Genomic DNA, 24,537 nt, shown 5'->3' with positions numbered 1-24,537 from the left:
TTCAGTCCTTCAAATTAGAGTGAATAATTACTTTTTTTTCCAAGGGACTTGATAGAAGTCAAGTCACATTTTAAAACAAGACAACTCGATAGTATTTTAAATTGCCAAGTTGCATTAAGATCTAGATTAGCATTATTTAGCATTTAACTGGTAGAAGCTGAGCAGTAATCTTGTCCTACTTGCATATCAGACCCAACAAATGAACGAAAACCAGTCTGTCTACCAATATGCATGCAGCTTTGTATCAAAGATACATGGAGCTAGCTTAGGTACTGAAAACAGCATACCGAATTCAGCGTTCCACCCAGAGTATTTCACTAAGAAGTCACGTATGTTAGAATAAAATGTAAAGTCAATCAAGTTCCACAACACTCCATGTCTTTAGTGTTCTGTGGAAAAAAAAAAAAGTGGCAGGATAATATTAGCCTAGACAAACCACTGTGTCAGTGCAAACAGATTGCTTTTGCTACTCAGATTAGCTCAGACATCTGTGAGTAGCACTTGAAACAGTGCCAACATTTAATTTAGGGAACTTGAATAATTCAGAGCTTGCCATTAAAGCCCATGCCCTCAGAAGCCATCATCTTTCCACTGCAGCAGGGAGAATGCTACCTTTTCCACATTGAAATGGTTTGACCAGGAAGTTAAAAAAAAATTCACAGAGTAGTGACACTAACTCGAGAGTTAGGAAAGAAGAAAAAAAAAACAAAAACCAACAAAAACCCACACACACATATGGACAAACCCCCTGCTTCAAGAGTATGATTTCCTTCTGATGCAAGTAAAGTTTAGGTGTGCAGACGGGACCTACTAGTCTTAAATCCTTGAAGGAACTAGTCTGTGAAGGCAAAAATGAGTTGAATCGATAGTACACAACTAGCCTTTGTCCATCAAATCAGTGTACCAAAACATGCTTTGCCATTAAGTCTTAGCACATTAACAATTTAAAACACAGTAGACTTTTGTGCATTTGACTGAATGCCAGTCTGTTCATATGCAGTTCTATACAGGTCAGTTAAAATACTGAACTAAATTGACTTTAAAAATGCAGACTCTGTTTCGAAGTATTGCACATTGGTTACCAGCCTGCTTAACAAAATCATGAGGTAAAAACCATGGAAGAAAAGAGAAGCTGAAGTAGTAAAAATTCAAAATGTTAAAGAAGATGCAAATTCAGGTCCTCTACTTGCTAACTTAAGCCACAGTTAAAAGTCTAGCCCATACATCCACCATCTCCCTCGCCCTGCAGGTGTGCACCTTCAGGAGTAGCACTGTTTTGTGTATACTTAAAGTAGTAATTTGGAGTGTTTCAAGACTAAGCCCATTAAAGTTTTTTTTAAAAATCAATCGAGACAGATGTGAACACTCCTGAAAGGGTTTGGTGTAGTATATGTAAGGATACTAGGGACCTTCTCTTAAAACTGAAGACTCAGGTTAAGCACTTGACAAATAATCACAGTTCAGCCATAAACACAGCAACATTTTTGCTTGACATGCTACAGCAGAAACTTTATTCAGTTCATTCTGAAAATATTTGCAACCAAAATTTATTTTTGTAAATTCACAGAAATAAGCTTTAACATATAGGCTGTATACAACTCAAATACAGGTAATACTTTCAGCAATAACTTACAAACTAATGATAAACTACAATTTCACAAAGAATTGTAAACATTTTGCACAATTGTCAGTCCTTTCTTTTAGGCAAAGTGCTCTTTCGATGACAAATAAATTAACACACATAACTAGAGTGGACTACTTCCAGACAATACAAAAAAAAGTGTTTAATAAGGCTTGTAAACAACATAATAGTTATTTATGTAGAATCCATAAAAGTGTCTTGCAGGCTAAATATACTTACATACCTGGGCAGCAAAAATGATCTTGAAAATGCTTTAGATGTTAAATAAAAAGTTAACATTAATACCTTTCCAATGATATTTTTAATACACAATAAATGACTTCAGGTTATATCCTTAATAGCTTGTATCCCTGACAGAAAGGAATTAGGTGTGACTTAGTGGCAGTTGTGTCATTGAATGGGGTAGCAAAGACTGGAGTCCAAGAGCTGTAGGTGAATGAGCTACAAAGACAAAAATATTTACCCGTCAGATTCATCTGTGGTAGAAAAAAGATTATAAGCCAGTAAATCCCGCTGGGCAGTAACAGTTCACTGCTCCCAGCTGCTGCAGCATGCTCTGTTTTCCCTCGCCCAGCATTCACACTCCTCCACCCGCAGCCCACCTTACACCACTGCCTTGGAGAAAAACAGGCTCAGGCCACACATGCAGCTCAGAGTCCAGTTCTCCCCAAACCCTCACAGTCTCTTCTAATCACAAACACAAGCCAAAGTTGACTTGCTGGGTCAAAGTATTGACGACAAAATAAAAACGACGACTGTTTCAGTACTTCTGACCACCCTGCTCCCTGCACTATGTCTTACTGTGGGGGAAGCTTAAGTTTCCAGTGAAGCTGCTGGACTGAGTTCACCTACAGTCCCCCAGGGGAAAAGCCAAGGAGTAGGTGGTAAACAGTTTTCATTAAAATTACACATTAAAAAATGTGGCATGGGTGTTTAAAAAAAGCCAAGCATTTGAGTTCCTATTACTAGCATTCATAGGCTGGAAGAAGCACAAAAAGTGGTCTTCATTCCCAGATCTTCAGCTATGCTCTTACAGCAAAGGACTACTGCTTGATGAGGCGCCCTTAATGAGACACAGATAGCAAGGACAGTATTAAGATACTCTATAAAGGACACTAGAAATTAAAAATCCACTAAGTTTCATTAATCAGTACTTGGTAAACTGTTCTTGCTACAATGAAGAATGGTTTTACGTGGCTACGCGAAGCGATTACACCTACCATCCATATAGCTGTGCAGGGCAGTTAGCATAGTCCCGTCCTGGGGTACGTACGCAGAGTATGCCATTTCTTCTAACATGGGCGGCGACAGCCGGGAGGGCTGAACTGCTGTGACAGGAGCAGTAGACGAATGATTAGGACTAACGTGTTTCTTGTGGCGTGCTCTGCAATTCTGAAACCACACCTGAGAAGGGAGAAAAATTTCTGTGATGTTGATAGATTGGGTTCTGTTTCAACATTAGCATAATAAAACCCTCAGCATTCTAACTTCAGCTGAATTCAGTTAGTTAATCGGGCCTCTCACATAACCCCAACTGTCCAAATGAAGAAATACCCATTCTCAGCCTACACAGTGCCTCAAGCAAGCACGGTCAAGCCAGGAAGGCTTCTGCAGGGACCGGCAGCACGAAGGACAGCGAGGGCTGCAGGGTCCCACAGGCTGAGCGACGGCACCTGCAGCCCCACGCCCTGCTGGGGCTGCTGCCCACACACATAACGGGGCACAGCCCAAGCCCCGCTGCCCACAAAGCGGGTTTCTCACAGGATACCCACTTTCCTTTTCACATTGAGAAGTGTGAAAGTGTCACGGCACTCTCCAAAACTAGCCGGCTGCAACAAGGTCTTTTACCACCTCATACCATCATACTCTTCACACCAGTCCCTCTGCTGCCTTCTCCTCATCTTGTCTCTCCTCATCCAGGATGCACATGCTCTCTCTCTCTCCTCCTTCCTCCTCTCTCTTCCTTGGCTGCCCAACCCCTTAACAGAACCAGCCACACCTGCACCTTGTCTACATCAGCCAACCCACCGCCCAGGAAGCCAGCCCACAGCTGTATGTTATCAATGTTAATTAACCCAGCTTCATTCCTCTACAATTCCCCCCTTTTTTTTCTTTTTAACATTTCATACCTCATGGTTTTAGCAATCACCACAATTTTTTTACAAATAAACTTTTCATACAGTCCTCTATAATTCCTCTACATGTAATCTTCTGTACTTTTTAAGGCTTGATTGCAGCTGCCAGATACCTCATTTCTATATAAACACTCCATTTTTGCAAGCTAGAAAGAGCCCAAGGAACCGCAAACTTTTTATTTATACAAGCATATAAATACATAATGTGTACTATATAAGAGTTCATGTTTGTGTATAAAAGCCCACATATGGTGTTTGCTGAGAGACATCTTCAGGCAAAGATTCTAAGTTCCTGTTTCTCTCAGTTTTGCATGCCATGGGTATATATTTTAACTCTGTTCCCTAGAACAGATCACCAGGTGCTTGCACCTAACGTGTCAAACCTGAAGATGTTTGCAAAAAGAATGCAGGTCTTAAGAACAGACTATTAAAGTCAAAAACTTGTATTTAGAAGAGCTCAGTGCCACTTTCTGTACTATTTAGTCTGAGGAGTTTCTTCCTGGAAGATTATTAATCCTCCATACAAAGTGCAAGAGGAATACAGCAAGATTTCCAAATTAGCAGGTTTGTTCTAGACCTGTTCCTGACTAAGGGGATGCTGTCAGAAGCTATGCTAAAACTGCCAGCTTAGAACTTTTTCCATCTCAGAATAACAACCTGGAGAAAACCGTTATTAAGTATTCCCAGTGGATGAGTACCAGACTTTGTTAATCAACTAACTTTGCACAATTACCTGTATAACACGCCTGCTCAAGCCTGTTCTTTCTGCCAGTTTCTGAAGTGTTTGTGCATCCGGATTGTTGTCCTGAGCAAACTGTGCTTGCATAACCTGAAAAGGCAAGGTAAGAGATTGTAGTTTTTGTGTGTGCAGTCCTGAGAGCAGCATTAGAGACTCCTCTCAGACCGTGCAGAAGGAAAAAAAAAAAAAATCAACCCTCAAAGCCAAAAATACAAGCTACCCCTTATTATGCTTAACTATGCTGAGACGTTTACCAGAAATGATATAAATTAATTCCGCTTGGTGGCAGTAAAAAAAAAAAAAAAAAAAAAGGAGGAGCCACTCTGTTACGGTTGCATTAAAAGGACTGTGGGAGAAAATCTACTGCAAAGCAATTCAAACACACTCGATAAAGAAAACTTCTGTAGCAGCAGACCACGGTGCGCCACATAAGGAAGGAAGGAACTATGATCCACCTCTGAACTTGTCAGTTGCTATCTGCATCTTGCATATACAGAGCAACCTGACCCTCTTTTCAGCTGCCTGGAGGATGCCGGCAACTGGGAAGCACTTTGTGCCTTGTTTACCTTTAATCGACCCAAGGAACACAGAGGCTCCACCTTGGCTGACCTGCACCATGTAATTGTTTGCTTACACTTTTTTTTTTTTAACAGGAAATTTAAGTGAACACTTGTCATTAGGATATGAATTATGTTTTTTCTGTGAGGAAGTAGATGTCAGCTTGGCCTGCATCCTGAACAGTTTTAGAGCCTGTAAGAGTTTACCTTATTTAAGAAAGTAAGGCTTCACGGATTTCTGCATGGTACCTTCAGCAACTTAGTAAACTGTAGTTTCTCATTCCTGGATTTTGACCTTTGATGGTCTGCACATTTTCCCCGGTTTCATCTTTAAACATTCAGGCTACTGCTCTCCACACTCAGAAATGCTGAAACTATTTACCTTCCTACTGTTTCATACCAAGACATCAAGAAGCGTGGACACCCTCTTGTACAAGTGCTTCACGAGGTGTGTTACTACATGCTGCCACTCAGACAATCCATCACCTATCGGGCTGATGCTTCTCTTATTGGAGGCAAAGCCTTACACCAGCATCAAGGACAGCTATAGACACAGTTGCGCTGGGCAGACAACAAGTGTCATTAAGTGAGGCCCTAAGATCTCCAACACCTGCTGAAGTAGGTTATGACCCATTTAAAATCAGGAAAAGAGGGGAACATGGAAGTTTCAATGACAGCAGAGGGGAAAAAGCCCTGAGTGCAGTTCCTGCCCTGATGGCTGGGCCTGTCTCCCCTTCAGCTGCTGCTGGAAGAGAAAGCTCCCTTTCGCAAAAGTCCAAGCCTGATTTGCAGAGCCCTTGCCAGATCATTGCTGACATGCTTGTTTGGTATTCACCACGCATTCTGTCTCCAGCCACAACTGAAATACCAAACCAAGCTTTGGACAGCCACATGCTGTGTTATATGGTGATGCTTAAATGTCTCACATGTTTTATGACAGCGCAGCTTTAGTTTTTCTCAACTGCTTTCACCACGAACATGGGGACAGGCCGAGAAAACAGAACTCTGACAGAGACAGTAGCAAACGAACAGTGTGGTGGCCATGTGTGACCAGAAATTCAGAGACACATTATAAACTGAAAGCACGGGTGCATAGCTAGGTTTAGGTGGAAAGCCACAGCATCCTTCCCACTACAGGCTGAAACCTCTACACCTGGCCTCACCACTACCCCTTTCACAGGGAGCTGGCCCCAAGCACAGTGCATTTCCCTAGAAAGCTAATTTAAGTGAAGTGGTGATCCAGAGGGCAAAATAACTCCTATTTGAGGCAGTCCAGAGCTAACTCTTGCCAAGGCAGCAACAAGACAAGAAGCGTTGAAAACGGAGCAGATGCAGGCATTACAACAAAATTCAAGCTTCCACCCAGTTAATGTCTTGAAGTTCTACACAGTACCCATCTCTAGTACAACTCTTCACATTACATAATTCTAAAAATATTTTGTCTTCATTATGTGTAGCGATGTAAATGCCTGATTAAATCGATTTTATCGAGCAATCAAAATAGAACCACCTTTTTGTTTCCACTCTGCAGAATTACTGGCTGCCCCCAGGGAAATAAAAAGCTTGAAGAATAACTATTTCATATTAAACTGCTGAAGCTGACAAACAATTCCAGAAACATGCTGTGTCTTGACAGTTTATGAAATAGTTTAAAAGCACGCAAGCTTTCTGTTTTCCCCACACACGCATCCGACTTCCTACCAGTTCAGCACCCATGTCCTGCGCCAGCCTGAGCTATGCAAGTTTTTAGCGCTTCCTCTACCTGGAGTTGATCTGCTGTGAAGCTGGTCCGAGCTCTTTTTGCTGGTTTTGGATGGTTAACATCTTGTTCTGTTAGTAATGCACCTTCCACACTAATCCCATTACCTGAAGCATTAAAAAGAAAACAACATCATCTGCTAAACATTCAAAATGATGTTATTTGTAACTCAGACTGTCCTCCAACAATAGCCAACAGTACTTAGGCAGCTGAATTTCAACTGTAAAAAAAAAGCCGCCTTCTGTTCAAAGTTAAATTGATCTGGCACCATTACCCATTACACCCCAAATTACTCCCTTGCAAGCGAGGGAAAAAATAAATCCAGCATGACATTTTATCAACTAGATATGCCCTTGCTCTCTTTTCCTTAGGATAGAAAACAAGTTACACAAACTGAAAAAAATTAAAACAAAATAATTTGCACATTATTTTAATTCAAGAACCTGTGCTTCCAGCCTTAGTAAAGCCAGGTAATTACCACTTAATAAGGAAGATGAGGTAAACCCCAACAATTTGATTAAAACTAAACCACAAACATAGTTCTTAACAAAAGCAGTACATTACCATTTTCAACTTCTCTTTTCAGATTGTCCAACATGCAGTCATAATGTACTCTACAAAGGACCTTCTCTTCCACCAAAGCAAACTCCTCTCCAGTGGAGAGTTGTCTTTTGCAGGAGAAGCACGCAAAACATGCCAAGTGGTACACGTTTCCTTTAGCCCTTCGGACCCAGTCAGTAGAATGAATGTGCCTCCCGCAGCGGGAGCAGCGGGTGCCATACCGCCTGCAAGAATAAAGGCAACAGGAGGGTGAAGGCACAGACACTAACCATCTCGGGTGAGATGGTGACTCTGGGAGGGCTAGAGGCGACCAGGAAGGGGTAGCGGAGCTGAGACCTGCAGGAAATGGGCCACCCGCAAGGGATAAGGGATGAGGTGACAGCGTAACTGTGCTTTTATTGAGACAAAAAAAAAAAAAAAAAAAAAGCAGCAAGTTTGCATCTGGCAGCTTAAGGCAAGACTACTACTGAACTACGGAAGTTAATATTTTCATAAGGCAAAGAGTAAACCTGAAGCATCTTAACTGTGACACAAATTCACCGCTCTTCATCTTCCCTGTTATAATTAGTTTTTAAAAAGCTATGAGTGGGAGATGGAAACAGCTGACTGTATTCAAAATTCTCCCCATTATTCAAATGTATTTCACATTACTCCAGTGGTAGCCTGAATTATTATATTTAGCTACATCAACTTTCAACAATCACTCGGTTCCCTTCAGCAGAAGAGGGACAACCTGTATCCTCATAGTTATTTCCTTAATTACCGCAACATTATGATTTTAAAAGAAATTCAAATATCTGCAAGTATTTACATTACCGCAGAAGAATATTTCTCTTTGAAGAGGAAACTAGCCACCAAGATATGCTGATTATTTAGATAAGAATTTGTCCTGAAAATCTTTGCAGACTTGGAAGGTCTTTTTCTGAAGTCCCAGAACACTTTCTTTTTCCAGAAGTTCACAGTATTCAACTTGCCCTCTCCCTCTCTTTCAGCGTCAATACTGACTAGCTGAACATCATCCACTCACTACACAGGTGAGAACTCCATAAATGGTTTAGTCTAGGGAAGCACTAGCAATCACATCGAAATTAACAGCAAAAATTTTTCCTGCTTTCTGGACTAAAGATTTTTGTATCATGAGTACTCTCAATGCCAACACGAATAAATAAGTTTTTTCCTTACAGGAATAGACCTTAAATTTGGAGAATGGTTCATGTTCTAAATCAGATTTATCACAGAAAGGTGTAACTGCTGAAAGTTTGTTTTAAAGATCACAGGATATATTCTGGGTTGTTTTTGTAGTTCCACGTGATGCCCTAAGCCTCACACCAGTGAAGTGCTAGCCCAAACAGAGTACCACCTCAACTCTTCCTTGTACCCTCAATCGACACCACCTAAGGATGATTCTTCGCACATACGACAGCTTTACAACCTTGCTGTGGCAGGGACTCAACCTACTTCCCTGGCCCCCGCGCATGCAGAAGTGAACTGCTCTATAAATGTTGTTACAGAGGGGCAGAAGGCCAGTCCTGGGGGGTAATTACATTAGACAGGCTTGGGGTTTCCCAAGTACCTCTACAAGACGTGTCAGAGTTTAACTACCGAAAAGAAACCTAGCAAATAAAAAACCAAAGAGCCTCGTTGTGCATTTTAGTTGTGGCTTAAGTGAAGAGTAACAAGCAAGAGTAACATTATCCAAAAAATTACAATCTCCTACGATATACCTGAAATAGTCAAGTTTGCAGAAGATATCTTTATCTTTGATGTAACAGCTGGTGTGCCTTCCTAGAGAAGTCCTGCAAACACTGCATGAGAGACAGCGCACGTGCCAGCAGAGGTCGTTTACCTGCAAAAATGCAAAAATACCCCTCAACGTTCGTGCTACTGGTACTGTATTTCACGTTTACAAAAACTATTTTTTCTATCCATACAGATGAGGCCAAAAATTACACGTACTACTACTCACAGAAAATTTATCTTCAAGGCAAAACATTTTTCCTTTAGAACTGCATGCGTATTAAGGGTTAAATAATTTGATAGAGGTCTTCAGAGTAAGTTCTCTTAGTCTGTAATTAAAAGCACCAGAGAGGAAGCAAAAGATTCAAGCTGCACGTAGATATTTTGTGCCCAGGTCTGTTCTCATCACATTAGAGTAACAGAGCAAGTTTTGGCCTCGCATGACCTCAGGAAGGCAGCTAACTTACATACTTGTATTTCCCAGTCTGTAAAAAGTCCTGCTTCACAAACAACAAACTCTGCAAAGGGATTAATTTGAAATTTTAAGATGTGAGTATTGGGGGAGGGGGGAGGTCTGCAAAACAGAAACACCTCATGAATCACATCTTCTTTTGCCAGGTTTCTGTTAAAGCCAAGTCAGTGAATGAAGCGTGAGTTTCAAGATACCAGCATTTGTTTTAATAGCAAATTCAAGAATTCTCCAACATGTAACATCCATAGTGAAACTAGACATAGTCACGGAAAGCAGCAGAAATCAGCAGTTTTGAAATCTTGCATATAATTTTGGGGCAAATAAATTGAGTGCAATTACTTTCATTCCTTCTTTCCTATAAAGACCACTCTTTGTTGTACATTGCACATCATGCATAAGCCAAACAAATTATTTGAAAGCCCAAGACTCCGAGTGACCATAAAAATGAAGTAATAACCCTCTGCATAATCCCATGCTGCATGGGAGGAATTATGTAAACCAAACAATGACTAAGTTCAGAATTTTATTTTTTTTCTGGGCCAATTTCTCATCTCATACCAAACAGCCCAGATATTGCCTACGGCAAAGCAGCAGATCTGCGATAACCCAGAACGTGCCTTTCCTCAAAGCGCTGCCAGACAAAGCACGGTGAGCGCGAGGCACCGCCTGCGGCACGCGGGCTGGGACCCCCGCGCCCGTCCCGCCGCACCGCACCACTCTGCGCCGCCCAGCGCCCTTCCGGCTGCTGCCCTTGCTGGCAGCCGTCTTCCCCGACACTGGCAAATTCACAACACCGCGATACAATGCCACGCTGCTGGTAACAGCTGTCAAGCCGATCCTCCCGAGTATTTCCCAGGACGGCTGCGCCGCGGGCAGGCCCGGGGCGGCCCAAGCAGTTGCCCCCCCGACGGGCCCCGGGCCGCCGCTGCGCTGCTCCGCCCGGCGGGGCTGACGGCCCGGCCACGCACGGCGCATCTCGCTGCGGCCTCTTCGGAGGCCGATGCTCTTCCACGGAGCGGGACACCGATCGCTTCGGTACTTGTCCCATCTGACGTCACTTATCTACATTCTCATTAATTTACAGGGCTGAAGTTGGACACCACGCTGGTGGTCATCAGCAAGACAGCAGTTCCCTTGCACAGATGCCTTTCTCTCTCTGCCTATGCGGGAAGCGGTAACAGCTAACTCGAACCTCTGGCTAAACCATTTAGAGGTCTGTTGCTCCAAGCCGTACTATCCCAGTCCTTTAGACAGCAGAGATCAGTGAACGAGCTACCACGGGAGTTAGCGGGATGGGCACCAAGTTCCAGCTAGCTCTGCTCCCAGTCCCAGCACACCTTGCCGAGGCGGCCGGGGCTTGCTGGAACAGAGGGTACATGGCACCCCCCTGCACCCGCTCCCACGGGAACACATACCGGCCCAGCACACGCCTGCCTTCGACCCCTGCGCTCCTGCCGAGATCTAACAACTGATCTAATCGAGACGTTTTCGGTGGTGTTCGGCTTTGCGGGACACACAACGGCTTAATTTAAGGCTGCATCTAAGTGGAACCAAGCGACTTCTAGCACGGCTGTCTGACCTCCCTTCTGAAAGGGGAGCGGGAGAAAATCTGAGCCAGAACAATTCTACCGGCCGTAAAACAGACGGAAAATACCCACCACCGCATTAACGCATGGCTTTCTTTTTAAATGATCTTACTCGGTCCCGAATCCTAAGGCCAGCAAAACCGCTCCGCGGTCCCGCAACGCGTTTCCTTCCCCGACACCACCAGGCCAGCAAGCCGCCGCGGCTCATGCCCGCGTCCCTCGAGCGGCACCTCCGCAGCCCGCAGCCCGGTACGGCGCCAGCGGCGGCGCCGCCGCCCACCCCCCACCCCGCTCCCTCCCGGCGCGCCAGGGAATCGCTGCCCGGGGCGCCGCAGCACCCGGCCCGAGCCCCGCCGCCAGCAGGGGCCACACCGGGCGCAGCGGGGGCGACCCGCGCCGGTGCCCGCAGCCCAGGCAGGCCTGCGGGGCTAGGCCCCGGGAGACGACGACGCCAGCCCCAGCCGCCCCGGCTGGCTGTGCCCCGGGCGCGGCACCGCGGCGCCACGTCGGTGGGAAGCCGCCACTCGCCGGGCGCTTACCTTCAGCAGGTACTTGTCCACGATCTCCAGGCCGCAGCTGCTGCACACGCACTTGCCGGGGGCGCAGCCGGAGCCCGAGGCCATGGACCGCGGCGAGGAGGACGGCGACAGGGCGGCGGAAGAAGAGCAGGAGTCCTCGTCGGCCGCGGCGGGGCCGGCCTGCGGGGATCGCACGGGAGACGGCGGTCAGCGCCCGGCTGCCGCCCGCCTCGCCCAGCAGAGGCAAGGGTCCGCGCCGGCACCTGCGGCGCCCCGCCAGGAAGGGCAGCGGCTTGGCGTCCCTCCGCGGGGCCGCGCCCGGGGAAGCGGTGGAGCCGCCGGGCGACCGGAGCGGCCGCCACCCCGCAGCCGGCACCGGCGCCGCGCTCGCCCCGCGCCGCCCCCGTCCGCGCCCGCTCGCCGCCCCGCGCACCTTCTCCGAGGGGCCGCCGAGCGCGGGAAGGTCCTTGTCCTCCAGCCTGCAGACGAACATCGGGTCGCTCTTCCAGTACATGGCACTGCCCTACCGCATACCAGCTGCGCGGCGCGGCGGGGCGCGGCGAGGCTGCTCCGGGGACCCCGCGCCAGCTCTCTGCTCGCAGCGCCTGCAGGAAAAAAGTTTTGTTTTGGAGGGGGTGGGCCCGGCCGCGCGGACCTGCCTCGCTGGCCTCACCTCCTGCGCAGGGCCCGCCTTCTGCCGGCGGGATGGCGGCTCCGCCGGCGGGCCGCGCGGCTCTCGCGCAGAGGAGGGGGGGCACCCCAGCAGCGACGGCAACGAAAAAAACCCAGAGGGTCCCCCCCCGTTCGCCTCCGCCGCTTGCCACGGCTCACCCCGCCGCAGGCCCCGGTGACGTCTGTCCCGACACAGCCGGCGCGCGCGCGAGGGGGGCCGGAGGGCTCCGCACCGCCCAGCCCCAGAGCCCGCGCGCGCCCGTGACCGCCCGGCAACCCCCGCCCCGCGTCCGCGGCGCCCCGCCGTAAAACCTTCCTCATTAAGCCCAAACGGGAGCATCTGAGCGGCCCCAAGGCCGCCCCGTCAGCGCGGTTCAAAGCAAGCCTGACCGACCATGGACGTTGCTAATCTACATCGGTGTCCGCCGCGGACCGAGGCGCCGGGAGCTGGCTGCTCGCCGCTCCCGGAGAACTAGGACACTTCCTTCAGCCGTAGGCTACCGGCACGCTTTTTCCACGATTACAAACCTCCCCCGCAGAGTTCCCTCAAACCAAATAATGCCGGTGCTCGCGGAACATTTCGGGAGAATAAAGCAACAGCTTGTCCGTCGCAGGTGAGGCAAATAACCGGGGCGTCAGCTTCTCTGCACGTATTTAACTAGCCAGGTGTTTTTAATTAAACTTGTCGTTATGTTTCCATCTTTCCCCCGTCTCTTTGTTTCAGCTCTGCCCGACGATAGACGCAAGACATGTTGCAGAGCCTCAGTAAAGCAAACAGAGAATTGCCCGTACGCTTAGAAATACGATAAGTTTGATAAAAGGGAATTCTGCTTTCGAGAAGCTGTACGAAAGGAGAAGCCCCGTATTCTTCTTCCCCCTAAAAATTACGACCGTTGGTTCAAATTGCAGGACTCGATTTTGCAGGACCGTAACGGAACGAGCGGCGGTGCCGAGCCCCAGTAAACTCGGGACGTCCGTAGTCGGTCACTCGTTTGTCCCGGGCTAAAACTGATCTAAACCCCGGACAGAATTTAGTCCTAATGTCCCTGACAGCCGTTACCGCAGCGAGGCAAGCAGTGTTGTGGTTTGGTTTGTTTTTTTTTTCTGGCCGCGACGAGGCTGAGAGCAGCGCGACAGCCCGCCCGGCCGCCCAGCCACGGCACGGCACGGCGCGGCGGGCAGAGCGGGGGCGGACGCGGGACCCCGCCGGCCCCGCCGGCCTGGAAGCGGCTTTCGGGCGTCTCCCCGGCGGGCCCGGGTCTGCCCGCGACGCCCCCGGCCCGGCCCCTCTCCCTGGGCGGCCCGCGGGGCCGTATCCTGCAGACCCCGGGCACTGCGCACCGGGGCGTCCCCTCGGGGCCCCGCTCCCCTGGGCTGCGCGGGGGCGCGGGCCGAGCGTCCAGGCCCACGCGTCGGCGCGACCCCGTGGGCTCCGGCGGGGAGTAGCCCGTCGGGCCCCTGCCTCTGCGCGGGGCTGCCCGCCCGCGGCTGCCAGAAACACGACGCAAGGACTGTCATCTGTCCCGGGCGGCGCGACAGCAAGCGACCACCTGGCGGGAGGCCTCCAGAGAGCCGTGCCCGGGGGAGCGGGGGCCGGCCCCGCCGGGAGGGGAGCCACTGACAAGCGCAGGGCGCGGCGAGAGCGTGGCACGGCCGGCAGCAGCGTCGAGCAGGTTGCCCGTCGCTCCTTCCCTGCTCTGTTAGAGAAGTTAGTTCAGGGTGTTCGTGCGCGCTTCACGGAGGGCTGCGAGTGGGATTTCTATAGCATAACTCCTTTCTGCGTGCATACACCTTTGCTCTCTGAAGAATACAGCAGTAGGAGCCAACAAAGTCAGTCCGCGCGCTGCTCCCCGCGGCGACCGTGGACTTGCGGCAGTAGCTCACAAAGCGGTTGCTGGCGGAATGCCGTGGACCGGGGATGTCTCCGTGTCTCTTAGCGTTCTCGGCGCCCGGCTGCGCCAGACGAGGAGCGAGTGCGGCGGACATCCGCGGATGCACTGGCAGGCCCCCCCGACCACCCCCCAAGCCGCGGTCCTCTCCGCCCCCTGCCTCAGCTCGGGCCGTGGCGTCGGGGTCGCCCCCGGGTGTCCCGCCGCCCCCACCCCCGAGGTCCTGGGGTGTAAGGGTCTCTGTGGCGGCGGAGTGGGGGGCGCGCTGCGAGGGTGCGGGGCTTGTCCGGGGCATTCCCGAGGGCTGCGTGGAGCCCGGGGCTGGGTCGGCGGTCCTGGGGACGCGGAGGGGCGTGAGGACGAGTCCCCCTGAGAACCGGCGTGGAGACACTCATGTAGCAGAGCCTGGTTATTGCTACGGCCAGGGGTGTTTCGCGAGAGGTGAGCGTTTTTTGCCGAGCTGCTTGGAAAGGGGCGTTATTTCCGAGAAGACCTGGGAAACGCTGTGGTGTGTACAGGGTGGACGGGGAAAGTGCACGGGCTTGGTTATCCGCGCTCCACCCGTGCTTCGCCTGTGTGCTTTTACACCTGTCCCCCCAAAGTCTCCTCTGAACTCCATCGTTTCAGTTACACACCCTCGCTATTTCATTGAGCGTTCCCAGCACCGGTTTTGGCGGAGGTCAAAGCAGGCAGGCACGCAGGCTTTAGGGGATTCCGATTGCTGCGCGCCCCCGCCTCTCTTGCTGCTGTCTCCGAGCCCCGGGCAGGACCCCGCGGGGACCGTCGGCGGGCTCTCAGCAGGGAGAGATGGGGAGGAAGGGAAATCTGCCCGGGGGGTGGGGGGCAGGCAGCGCGCCGCGGCTGGGCTGGGCAGGGTGGCCCCGGCCTGGTCCTGCCGAGGTTGCGAGCGGAACGGGGGACTCCCGCGGGACCCTCAGACGGGGGTACTGCGTCTGGTTCTGATTCTCGTCTCTCGCAAGTAATGCAAGGATGTGAGTGGGTGGGAGTGCTAATCAGTCCGCTTGTAGGAGAGATCTCTTAACACTTGACGGAAAGGCACGGCGCGGGGGAAGCGCGGGAGCGGAGAGCGGGGGCTGCTCCGGCGAGAGGCGGTCGCCATACGGGCTTCTTGACCAGCGACGGCACCGCGCTGCGAGCCTCTGGAGGTTCTCTGGAGCTTGCTCCAGCGAAACTGGTTTTTCCGCTAAAACAAGGTCTGCTGAGAAATCACAAACGGCATTGTGTCCAGCTCACGAAAAACGGGTGCCGAGGCCCGGGCCACGGTGAACACGGCCGCCCACCCCCGTCTGGCCCCGTCTGGCACGGTCCCCGGCGGGGGCCGGTGCCGGGCGCGGCTGTTGGGGCGGCGGCAGGGACGGGCGGCCCCGGGGCGGAGCTGGCCCCGCGGCTCGGAGCCCGCCTCCCCTCGCCGCTGCCCCCGGCCCGCAGCCTCACCGCCCCGCTCCTCGGGGCCGGCGGGGGGGTCCCGCAGGCAGGCTGCCCCGGCGCCCCGCTGCGCTGTCGCTGCGGGGCCTGTTGTCGCCCGCTTCGCCAGCAGCTCTCTGGCAAGGGGGGCAACCCGGGGAGGAGAGCCTGACAGCCGTTGCCGGACAGGGCTCCCTTCCCCGCAAGCCCCCCGCCTTCTCTCAGCCACCTCACGCGTACTTCGGTGCTTGCACACCTGCCAGTGCCCAGAGGCTTTCCACCTGTGGGCCGCAGCCTCCTGGACGGAGCGGGGGTGGGGTGGGCCGGGCCGGGGGGTCGGCGGGGGAGTCAGGCCGGCGCTCTCGGGCTCACATTTCGCGAGTTTGCATCCCCGCTGGCTCCAGCCACTGGTAAATGCTGCAGGGTTTGGACTAGCCCTGCATTCTTGGTTCTGGACTGGTTTAACGAGTAAACGAACCCAGTCTCTTACCAATGACTTGTTTTCCAAATCAGTGCGATACGCTTGTCTTGGGCCAGGCTGTCTGTCTCGGCTGTGTGGGTCCAGGATCTTCCAAAGCTGCAGACGTGGCTTTTGTTCACGGCTGTTCCAGTGTGCAGCTCTGCGTTGCTTAATGGGGAACGACCAGATCAGTCGAAGGGAAAAGTTTCTCATTCCTAATTGGATTCCCGAGCCAGTGGTTCCCCCACCAACACTCAGAATTCGATGCAATGTGCCCCCCCCCGCCCCGGGAAAAAAAATGGGGGCTGGGGCGGGGAGGCAGAGGGCAAGAAGGGAGTTAGTGGGATGCAGCCCTGCATCTTTTTAGAGCACTGCCCCTTGCACTGCGGGAGGAAGCGCAGGGAGTAATTTCGGCACCCCAGTGTGTAACTGCAATAATTTTGCTTCATTTACTCAGATCTACTTACTCCACCTCTTGGTCCCCGCACTAGGAACAAGGCTGTCTGGATGAAACCTGTGCGTGTTCGATTTAAGCGTTGCACTTCTCTGTCCCTGAAAATCGGTGAACGCTTCATCTAGAAGTTGAATTTTTAAGCGTCTGTGCTAATTGTGTCACGCTGTCATTCAGCTAGGGAAAGTGCTGGGGACAGAGGAAATTAAAGCAGCGATCAAATTATGTAAAAGAGCATTTTGCCCTTAACGCCCTGGAGGGCAAAACCAAAATGGAAACCATCTAGGTTTGTTTATAAATACATAGCTGCAAAGCTCGCTGCATGTTTTCGGTTGTAAGGACGGCCTGTTTTCCGTGAGCACGGTAACTCGGTGCTGAAGGGCCTGAAAGGTTCCCCTGAGCTATCCTATCTGCCAGCTTAATGCCTTTCCCTTCTGTTTATGCGATGAGTAAACACTGCTCTGGCAGCAGACCGGGGCCGTCAAATGGAACCGCGTGTGCCGGGGGGAGGAGGGGGCCCGCCGGAGCTCGGCAGGTTCTCAGCTCCTTCGGCGGCCGCCGGTGAGGACCGGGACCCTCGCTGCCCCGGCGCGGGGGGCGCGGGGGTGCGTACCGCAGGAACCTGGCCCTGGACGGACTTGTGCGAAGCATCCCTGGGGCTGCGGCAGCAGCAGGGCTCCCCCGGGGAGCGATCCTGTACCCCCGCCGGCTGCCTGGCTTTCCCGCTCCCCCCGTGCGCCCCGGCGGGGGGCGGCTCCCACCGACGGCCGGGCGACCGACGGCTCTCCGCAGCTCGTCCCTCAGGACGCAGCGAGGCCCGGGAGGGCAGCCTGCGCCGGGACCCCGTGCAGGTGTGGCGGAAGCCCTAAACCCTCCCGGCTCCCCCCCCCGGGAGCCCGTATCGTGGTGTCCCGCCCCGGTAGGGGCGCGATCAGCGGCTCCGCGGTGTTGTGCGCATCCTCCGCGCCGGGCATTGCGCCTGGCACCCTGAGGCGACCCGCACTGCCCCCCTCCCCGACGGCTCTCGTACGGCTCCGCACTGTTCCCCTCCCGGTCCCGCACTGTCCGACACCCCCCCACACCCCACCCCTCCCCGGATCTCTCTCATTACTCCCCGGTCCTTTTCCGCCTCCCGCCTGGCCCCGCGCTCTCCCCGGTCTCTCACGGCTCCCCGGGGACCCCCCACCGCTGCCCGTCCCCGGAGAGCATCGCGGGGCTCCGCAGCAGCGCTGCCCGGGGCCCCTTCGTGCTGCCGGCCCCCGTGAGCTCGGCCGGCCGGGAACAGAGGTCGGTCCCGCCCTGGCCAGGGGGCCGCGGGGAAGCGGCGCGGGAGGCCGGAGGCGGCAGAGACCGTGGGGAGAGGCCGGCCGAGGCGAGACCCGACGGCAGCCCCAGAGACCGCAACCGGCGGGCGGGCTGCCGGGGCCCCGCCGGTCAGGGCGGCCCTGGGCCCGGGCGCGGCTCGACGGGCGGCTCCGACAGCCGCTGTGGCCGCCGCAGAGACGGCCCAGCACGGTGGGCTGTGCTTGGGGGCTTCCCCGACGGGCCGCCCGGCTGCGCCCCGCGGTCGGCTCACTGGTAACCGGCCCTGGAGGGGCGGCTGGGGGCAGGTGTGGGTCACGGCCGCGGGCGGGGGCAGCAGCAGCAGCAGCAGCAGCAGCAGCAGCAGCAGCAGCAGCAGGGCCGGCTGGCAGGACGCGTGGCTGCCTCTGTCCGCCGCAGGACCTTCTCCCTCATTCGGGCCGTGCGTCTGAGCGCCCAGCGCCGCTCCGCCTGGGGCGGCTATGGGCAGTTCCCTCTTTCGGCGAATGAGAACTCCCTCCCCCACAGCAGAGCAAAGGCTTTTCAGAGAAAAATCGCATTTGCTACCTTGGGATCAAATCCCGCCTCTTTCCAGCGTCCCAGGCCACGCTGCGGTAAGCGGGGTGCGTGATGCCCTCAGCCCTGTCTCCTTGCGCCGATACAGCGCCCCGAGCACGGCACAGGCTTTGGAACGTCTTTGCTTTGCTTGAAATTCACTCAGGGATTTCCATGTGGCTGGCTTTCAAGTTTCTTGGGGCTCAGCTGCAGACACGTTGAGGGGACTTCTCCTCACGTTGCGCTTAGCGCGGTGAAGCCCGACAGCCGGGAGGTGTTGTACTGCCTCTGGGGCTCACGCTCCTGCCTCCCTGCCGAGCAGGCGCCGGTGGGAGCGCTGGCTGCTGCTCGGAGATGCGGGTGGCACTGGCTGCTGCGTGGTTAATGCAGCGGCACTGCCCGGGGCATGTTGCACCGCAGCTCGGTGGTGGGACTTGTGGCATGTCGCCGTGAAGGACTGTTTGCAATGTGAATTAAAGGGCGGATTCACTGTACTTCAAGATGAAAGCTTTCAAAGCCTTCCCCAGCTAATTTATGACTTTGCATGCTGATACGATGTTCAGCATGTATATTGAAACGAAAATACGTCAAAACCTGAGCACATTTGGGACTATCTAGTTAGAGATGTTTTGTTTACTAAGTGGACAAGCTGGGAAGGGAGCTGATGAAAAAAGGTGATTCACTCATACCCGATCCGAAAACCACAGCGTGCCTCCAGAAACAGGATCCCGGTTTGCTACCTGCCGGTCACAGTTGCTGAAATGTTTGCATCTGTACACAAGTAAATCAACATTCATAATTTTGTGACTGGGGTGTACAAAGTGCTACTGTAATTCTCTGAAATAAAATACACTTCCTTTGAAAGTGCAGAGGCTGCAGGTGTTCAGTGTACTGTTTTAAGTAGAAATAAGGAATCTTACTCTTCTTTGTGTTTGTCATTTTTACGCTGATATGGCTGCCTTAACTCTTGACTGACACTCATAGAACTAAATGGGGAGATTTTACCTGGTGCCAGAGTGATGCTGTTCTGGTGATGTGCCTGGGCAGTGCTTGTTTCCGTCCAGGCATCTACTTTTATTAGCTTTAGTGCTCGAAAAGCAGCCCGGTACTTCTGGACAGGGGACAAGGTAGGGGACATGCCAAGTATGTTTAACACAACTCCCTTTGTCCACCTGCTTGTTCTGAACAGTTTTCTGAGATTAACTAATCTGTTCACACATGAAAGCACAGTGGTCAGGATTTAAAATGCATCTTTGATCTGTGAGCATATTGCGGCTTTAGGAAAAAGTGCTGTGCTGTGCTACCTTGGCAGTAAGTGTTGGGGACCTGGATTCAGTCCTGCTTCTACCGCAGTCAGTAGCACCCCTGGCTATTGTGCTGCTGCTTTTGAAGGGCAGCAAGGAAGTGTTTCACTGAACACATATTAAACAAACAAACAAACAAAAAGGTAGTAAAAAAGTAGCAAGAGATTGATTACTTAAGCAGCACATGAAGCAGCTAAAAGATACTGGTTGCACACATAGGAGTAGTCTTGTTCACCTTACTGCTCTGCACAAAACTGCTTGTTCCCTTCATGTGGCTTAAGAGCCATCGCACTCTCTATGATACTCCCAGTTCTCTTTGCACTCCACAACAGAAGTCTGACAGAAGGTGATCTTTCTTTACTGGTGATCAAATGATAATCTTCTGTTCATTGCTTCAGCTTGGGATTGCAAGAAGGAGAAGAGAGTGTCAGAGGGAGTGACTGGAGATTTTAAAGGCAACTGTTTGTTTTGATCTGTGCAAACAAACATTCAAAAATGAGTCAGCTCTGGCTGGTTACCTGGAAAAAGCTTTACATAAAGCAGCACTTCACCGTGTGTTTTGCTGTTCCTTAGGACCATCTGAAAGTCAGTGCTTGAGCAGAAGAAAAAATTACTTATCTAACTCTCAGGGATGAAAGAAAATTCAAGAATTCAATGGAGAACTGACTTGCTGTCAGGGTTGTGCAGGTTATGATATTGATGCTATTCTACTGCTGTGCTATAAATACCGAAACATGAGATGCTCAGCAACCAGCCCCTGATGGCATCACAAGGCAGGTTTACAGAATGAAGAATCCCATGGGCTGGTGCTCAGCACGCCATTCCAGAGGGCTGCAGAACTGCAGATGGCATATTGCCCTGCTCCTTACCACTGAAACACTCCCAGTTCGTGGAGCCCATTGGGCTGGAGTCCGTGATTTTGGCAAGCAGAAAGATGACTCCCTGGAAGCCTGCCTGCTTTGGGCCCACCACAGCAGTGGCTGTGCTGCCATCAAGGTCTGTGTGGTTTTGCCTTCTACCTGGCTGCAAGCAGGGTGGGAGACGTGGCCCCTCTCTATCTTGTCTTGCTGTTTAAACTTTGCAGTTGTTTTGCTATGTTTCCATGTCTACTTTGCACTGTTGTTTTGAGAACCTGTGTTTTCTTGTAAGACAAAATCACAGAGAGTTCAGAAGTGGAAATTACATTTATTCTGTCTTCACTGCATTCCACTGGGTGTATTTGCAGTTCATGCCAGTGTTTTGGAGGTGATTTTCATACTGATGGCTGATCACGCCCCACATTCTCAAGGAGCAACAGACCAGGACATATGATGCTGCTTTGTGTCTGAATGTTGGTGTTAAATGGGATATGCAGGATCCCATAGCAAGTATCTTAGACAGCTAAATTTCTGCAGAGGGATGAGAGGAGAACAGATCATATGGATTCTATTCAGTGCTAGAAGCTGTGAATGTACTATTCAGCTATGATAGGTATGGCTAGATGATATATACAAGAAGAACGGAGTCTGACCAGGCAGCTATTACATCTAGAGACCAAAGAAGGTGTTGTTACAATGAGGGACTCCTTCCCAGAATGAAGGAATAGTGACACTAGGTTTAGAATGTTGATTGGTGCAGCAGATATGTGAAAAGATCAAATGTGTGGTGCCCCTCTAACCACAAGTATGTCTTCTGGAACAGGCAGAGGCACTAGCTAGGGCTCATTCCTGCAGTAGGATGGTGACTGGTCTGGTCTATGACAACATTTCTGGAATGAACACAGCTCATGGATACACTTGCCCAACTGACAGGCAAGGTGCCTTCCTCACTGCCAGCTGCCCTGTGCATAGTTAAGAGCTCTCCCTGCAATATTTCTTCATTTATGCTGTTGTTTGCCGTCTGAGGCATTTGAGGTTAATGTTGGCTGCATCAGAGGGGCATCCCAGTGGAGCAACATTTGCTCCCTGGTGCTCAGGTATCAGGCTGGCTGAAGATCAGCAGCTATGTGGTAGATCCCCCTTCTTGGACTTCTCATGTGCAGTGTATGCTGCTGCAGGCTCCAGCTCTTGTTGAGCTCCAGGAGCATCCCTGCAGTATGGGTTCACGTGTGCATACTCAGGGTGAGAGGCTTGTCTGTCCATGCAGGGGGAAAAGTCTGGGCACCATCTGGAGAAAAGCGAGGTGAGAGGAGAGATCCATGAACAGCATCAAGGTGATGGGAGAGCAGCTGGACCATCCAACAAATCCTTCATGCTGTATTTCTTTTCTGCTTTCTGGCAGGGTTACGACTCCTAGGCTGGGACTTACCCCATGAGTCTGGCAACAGGTGTAGTGTATCTTGTGTATGTACATGTATGTACATGATGTACAGACTTGTGTACATCAGTGGGCAGGTGGCTACAGCGTCCTCTGTGTGTGCAGAGGTGGGCTAGTTTGGAAGACTTAACAGGGATTAATAACCCTCTGACGTCTGGTTGTCACATATGCGTGATACTGTGTATGATGAAAGAACTGTGCAGAGGCTCAGCTGTCTGGTGCCTTCACACCACCTGCAGCTCAGGCATTACCACTGCAGTGGGGGTGTGCATCCCTCTCCACACTGTGGCCCCATCCCTCCCGCACAGTGCCCTCAGGGATGGCAGCAAGCTCCAGCCCTTCGCCAGTCACTGCAGTGCTGTTCTTAACACCAGAAACCCAGACTACTGCACTGCTACTGCTCTGCACACAGCAGCACTCATTTGTCTTCTGCTGGTGTCTCCTCAAATGGGGTCTGTGGGCCATGTGTCTGATTGTTACCTGGGCATATGCAATGGCTTAGCTAGAGAAATGAGTCTGGGTTCCATGTGGGTACTTCAAAATGGACAGAGCAGGCTGCCTTGGAATGAGGTGCCCTAAAGAAGTGTCTGTACCAAGCAAGAGGGAGATGTCAGCTCAGATCAACGAAGCATTTCTATCTTTTCCTTTGTTTTTGTTTTTTTTTTTTTTTAACAAGTGTCAGACCTTCCTCATCCCTAGGCTAATATCTTTCTAATATCTTTCTTTATATTATACATTGTAGTTAAAGTTTCCCTGCACTGATTATTCCAAATAGCAGATCCTGTGTACAGTCCCAATACTTCTGAGCAAGTTCCTTACCAGAAATCCTAAGAAGCAGTGAAAGTATTTGCCTCGGAATCAGTGGGAACTGTGTGCTATACATCTATCAGCTCACACCAAATGAAAGGCTTTGTTTTGTTTTGTTTTGATCTAGATGTAGCAATTTGTGATTAGGATTTAAAAAGAGGACTTACAATGACTTAATTGTGTTTTGTGTACTTACTTTTAACACTGCAAGCAAGATAAGTCAGAATGGGATTCATTCATTTTAATTTGTTGTTGTTACTAGTTATATGATTAAGATGTCAAATACAAGAACATTTTTATTTGAGTAGAAAAAATGTTTAAAAATAGGTATGTACAAGAAATAGCATTTTTTGTCAGGACCTGTCTTAAGAAATACTGTTACATACATTCCTGGATTCTGCTTTTTCTGCAGTTCATATCACTAAACAAGTTCTGCTCAGTGCAACGGGACCATTCCTTCTTTCTAGCTCTGTTACCCTTCAGGGTTTGTAAAGATGCTATGATGGTTAGTAGGCTGTTTTTACTATAAGTGAAAATTTGAACCAAGTATGCTTTCACCAGTTTGATTTAGCAAATGAACTTGTTTATATCCCCTGTGTGTAAGCACCAGTTGCATTTTGTTAATAAGAACAGTTAACGTCGGGCCACCTGCTCTGCCAGTGCATCTTCACAGTTTCACTGACCACAGCATGTCTTGTTTTGTCACAGGGGATGAGGCAGGTAATTCCTTCACCTCACTTTCAGGGAACAGTTATATACTGGCAACAGAAAGTTTCTAGCTTTCAAGACCCGTTGAGCTCAGATGCTCTCACAAAGCATATGCGTTAGGGTTTGTCTCAGTCTTTAGCAAGGTACACATCAAGACGTGCAAGGAGACTCCATTCAGCTTGGTCCAGCAGAGGGAAGAGCTCACATCTTTTCCAGGGTTCAGCACCATGCTCCTATGCTGAGCACCCATGGGCCACATTGGTGCAGGATTTGTCTGTTCATGACCTTCTTTCTCTTGTTTTAGATGTGAGGTAATCAGGCAAAAGCACAAGCTCGTGGGTCTGATGCAAAGTGCTTTGAAGACCATGATCAGGAATGAGTAAGGAAACAGAATTAGACCAGCTCAGTGAGCAGAAGCGATGCTTTAAATATGTTCTGGCCTATGTATGTATGCTTCCTTCCACTTAAATTCCCGAATCAAAACAGTTATTTTAGGAAAGCACTGGAAGAGTAATGGATCCAGTTAAGGGGCACTGGGATACTGGAGGAAGGGGGTATTTTAAGGTTGTATGCGTACAGTTCGCAATACTAATAAACAGTCCCAGGGGTGGATTATGTAAACTCACATGCATCTATGAGTAGGTTTCATAGTCTGTGTTAGTGTCACTGTCTGTTCAGTGCTCTGGCCTGCAATCTGAAACTGTGGATTCCAGCAGCAGCATCTCCGCGCCTCATGTAAGAGCTCCACAATCTGCAATATGCATCAGAAAAAAAAGTAATTTAGACCCCCACCAGCCTCACATTAGGCTTACCCTGCTCAGGGTGAAGACAATCTATTGACTTTGGTGGGACAGCCCTGGGCCCACTGCCATCGGAAGAGGATGTTACCCAGGCCAGCAGGTCCCTGCGCAGACAGCTAGCACTGCCTCCAGCCCTGGCTTCTGCCGCCTCAGCCCTTGCCTC

General features: G+C 51.1%; 1 protein-coding gene across 1 annotated transcript; it reads right to left on the bottom strand.

Annotated features, from left to right (window-relative positions):
* Nucleotides 1-1,489: 1,489 nt before the first annotated feature.
* Nucleotides 1,490-12,494, bottom strand: LHX8 (LIM homeobox 8). Its single transcript, XM_055724908.1, has 8 exons — nt 12,074-12,494; nt 11,728-11,886; nt 9,118-9,239; nt 7,397-7,617; nt 6,836-6,939; nt 4,511-4,606; nt 2,863-3,046; nt 1,490-2,083 (listed from the first exon to the last, which is right to left on the bottom strand). The coding sequence occupies exons 1-8, from the start codon at nt 12,218-12,220 to the stop codon at nt 2,007-2,009; spliced, it is 1,110 nt and encodes a 369-aa protein (XP_055580883.1). The 5' UTR covers nt 12,221-12,494; the 3' UTR covers nt 1,490-2,006.
* Nucleotides 12,495-24,537: the final 12,043 nt, after the last annotated feature.

This window comes from Falco cherrug, chromosome 12 (assembly GCF_023634085.1).
Source record: "Falco cherrug isolate bFalChe1 chromosome 12, bFalChe1.pri, whole genome shotgun sequence".
NCBI classification, from domain to species: Eukaryota; Metazoa; Chordata; class Aves; order Falconiformes; family Falconidae; genus Falco; species Falco cherrug.
This window is presented reverse-complemented; position numbering and strand designations above follow the sequence as displayed.

Excerpts from the sequence above, each read along its gene's own strand:
- LHX8 (XM_055724908.1), bottom strand. The coding sequence starts at position 12,220 with ATGTACTGGAAGAGCGACCCGATGTTCGTCTGCAGGCTGGAGGACAAG. Across the intron at positions 6,940-7,396 it reads GAAAAGAGAAGTTGAAAATG|GTAATGGGATTAGTGTGGAA; the intron begins GTAATGTACTGC and ends TTAATGCTTCAG. Across the intron at positions 4,607-6,835 it reads TCACAGCAGATCAACTCCAG|GTTATGCAAGCACAGTTTGC; the intron begins GTAGAGGAAGCG and ends TTGCCTTTTCAG.